This window comes from Hipposideros armiger, unplaced genomic scaffold (assembly GCF_001890085.2).
Source record: "Hipposideros armiger isolate ML-2016 unplaced genomic scaffold, ASM189008v1 scaffold_232, whole genome shotgun sequence".
NCBI classification, from domain to species: domain Eukaryota; kingdom Metazoa; phylum Chordata; class Mammalia; order Chiroptera; family Hipposideridae; genus Hipposideros; species Hipposideros armiger.
In genome coordinates, this window is record NW_017731582.1 from 2,485,629 (window position 1) to 2,487,043 (window position 1,415).

At 58.2% G+C, this 1,415-nt stretch overlaps 1 protein-coding gene across 1 annotated transcript in view; it reads left to right on the forward strand.

Annotated features, from left to right (window-relative positions):
- HSPB7 (heat shock protein family B (small) member 7) overlaps positions 1–1,415 on the forward strand; it is a 20,303-nt gene extending 18,888 nt beyond the window's left edge. Inside the window, exon 3 of the mRNA XM_019654932.1 lies at positions 94–1,415. Coding sequence (XP_019510477.1) covers positions 94–273 — 180 coding nt within the window. The 3' untranslated portion in view covers positions 274–1,415. The remainder of the gene's footprint in view (positions 1–93) is intronic.

The window sequence follows — 1,415 nt, forward strand, 5'->3', positions numbered from 1 at the left end:
GGCTGGGCTTACCCTGGAGAGAAGGGACTGTGGCTTGACACGAGCAGGACAGGAGTGGGAGGCAGCCTGCCCTGACCTATGGCCCTTCCCTAGCTGGCTGCTGACGGCACGGTCATGAACACCTTCGCTCACAAGTGCCAGCTGCCGGAGGATGTGGACCCCACATCGGTGACCTCGGCCCTGAGGGAGGACGGCAGCCTCACCATCCGAGCACGACGCCACCCACATACAGAGCACGTCCAGCAGACCTTCCGGACAGAGATCAAAATCTGAGGGTCTCCCCCTACCCCTGCCCTCCCGACTCCCCCACCTTCTCCCGACACTGGCCTGCCAGAGTTTTCCTAAGCACCTCATGACAGCTTCCAGGACATCTCAGCCCATGGTCTAGCTCTGACACCCCCAGACCCCAGGTGGGTTACCCCCCCCAAACTGAGGCCTTATGCTCTGCCCAGGGCTGCCAGGGTCCCCCTAGCCTCACCCATGGCCCCCAGATTCCAGATGTGGCCTCTCATTTAATCCAGAATAAAGAGATGGGGGGGGGGAGGGAGATTTCAGAGAACCCACTTTGGGGAAGGGAAATTGGGACAGGCAGGCTCTCTGGGCAAATAATCTGCAGGACAGACAGATGGACAGATCCTCTGCTCTATGGAGCGAGTCTCCGCAGGGCAGGGGTGGGGGAAGGGGACCAGGGAAACCCTTGGCCAAGGGGAGTGGGAGAAGCAGCGGTTGCTCACAGGCAGAGGTGCCCATCTAAATTGAATTTCCAGGGTGCACGGGGGCGGGGGGGGGCAGAAGAGACAACCAGGATGGAAACCTCTCCTCTGCCCCTCTCTAAGCCCCAAACCAGCTGCCGGACTGCCTGCCCACCTGGCACCCCATTGAGCCAGCTGTGCCAGGGCAGGGCCACATTGTGTCTGTATACAGATGGGGTTTTTTCCAATACAGCTGGTTCATGAAAACTGTGTGGAACTCCTGCCATCTGTTACCTGTTCTGTGCCTCCGGGCAAGGCCAGGCTAAGAGGTGGGGCTGGTCCTTCTTTTCCCACCCCACCCCCACCCCCAGGCCTGGGCTCCTGGGGGTGACTCCACTGCAGACAAGTCACCCAACAGCAGTGGGAAAGAGACCATGGATGGGGCTTTGGGTCTCAAGGTTGGACCAGTGTCTCGCCAACCTTCTCTGTGGCCAGTCTCCCTCTCATCCTTCCTCCTCTTGAATCTATGAATCTATAGGTTTGTTGTGTGTAACTGCGCACGCACGCACGCACACACCTCTCGTCCTTCCAATCCTAAGCATGACCATCGGTTGAGGCCAAATTCAGAACATCCTAAACTCAGATTTCAATCTCCGTTTTTATCAAGGGGGAAACTGAGTCTCTGAGCAGTTGAGTGCCAGCTTGCCCACTGGAGGTTAGATA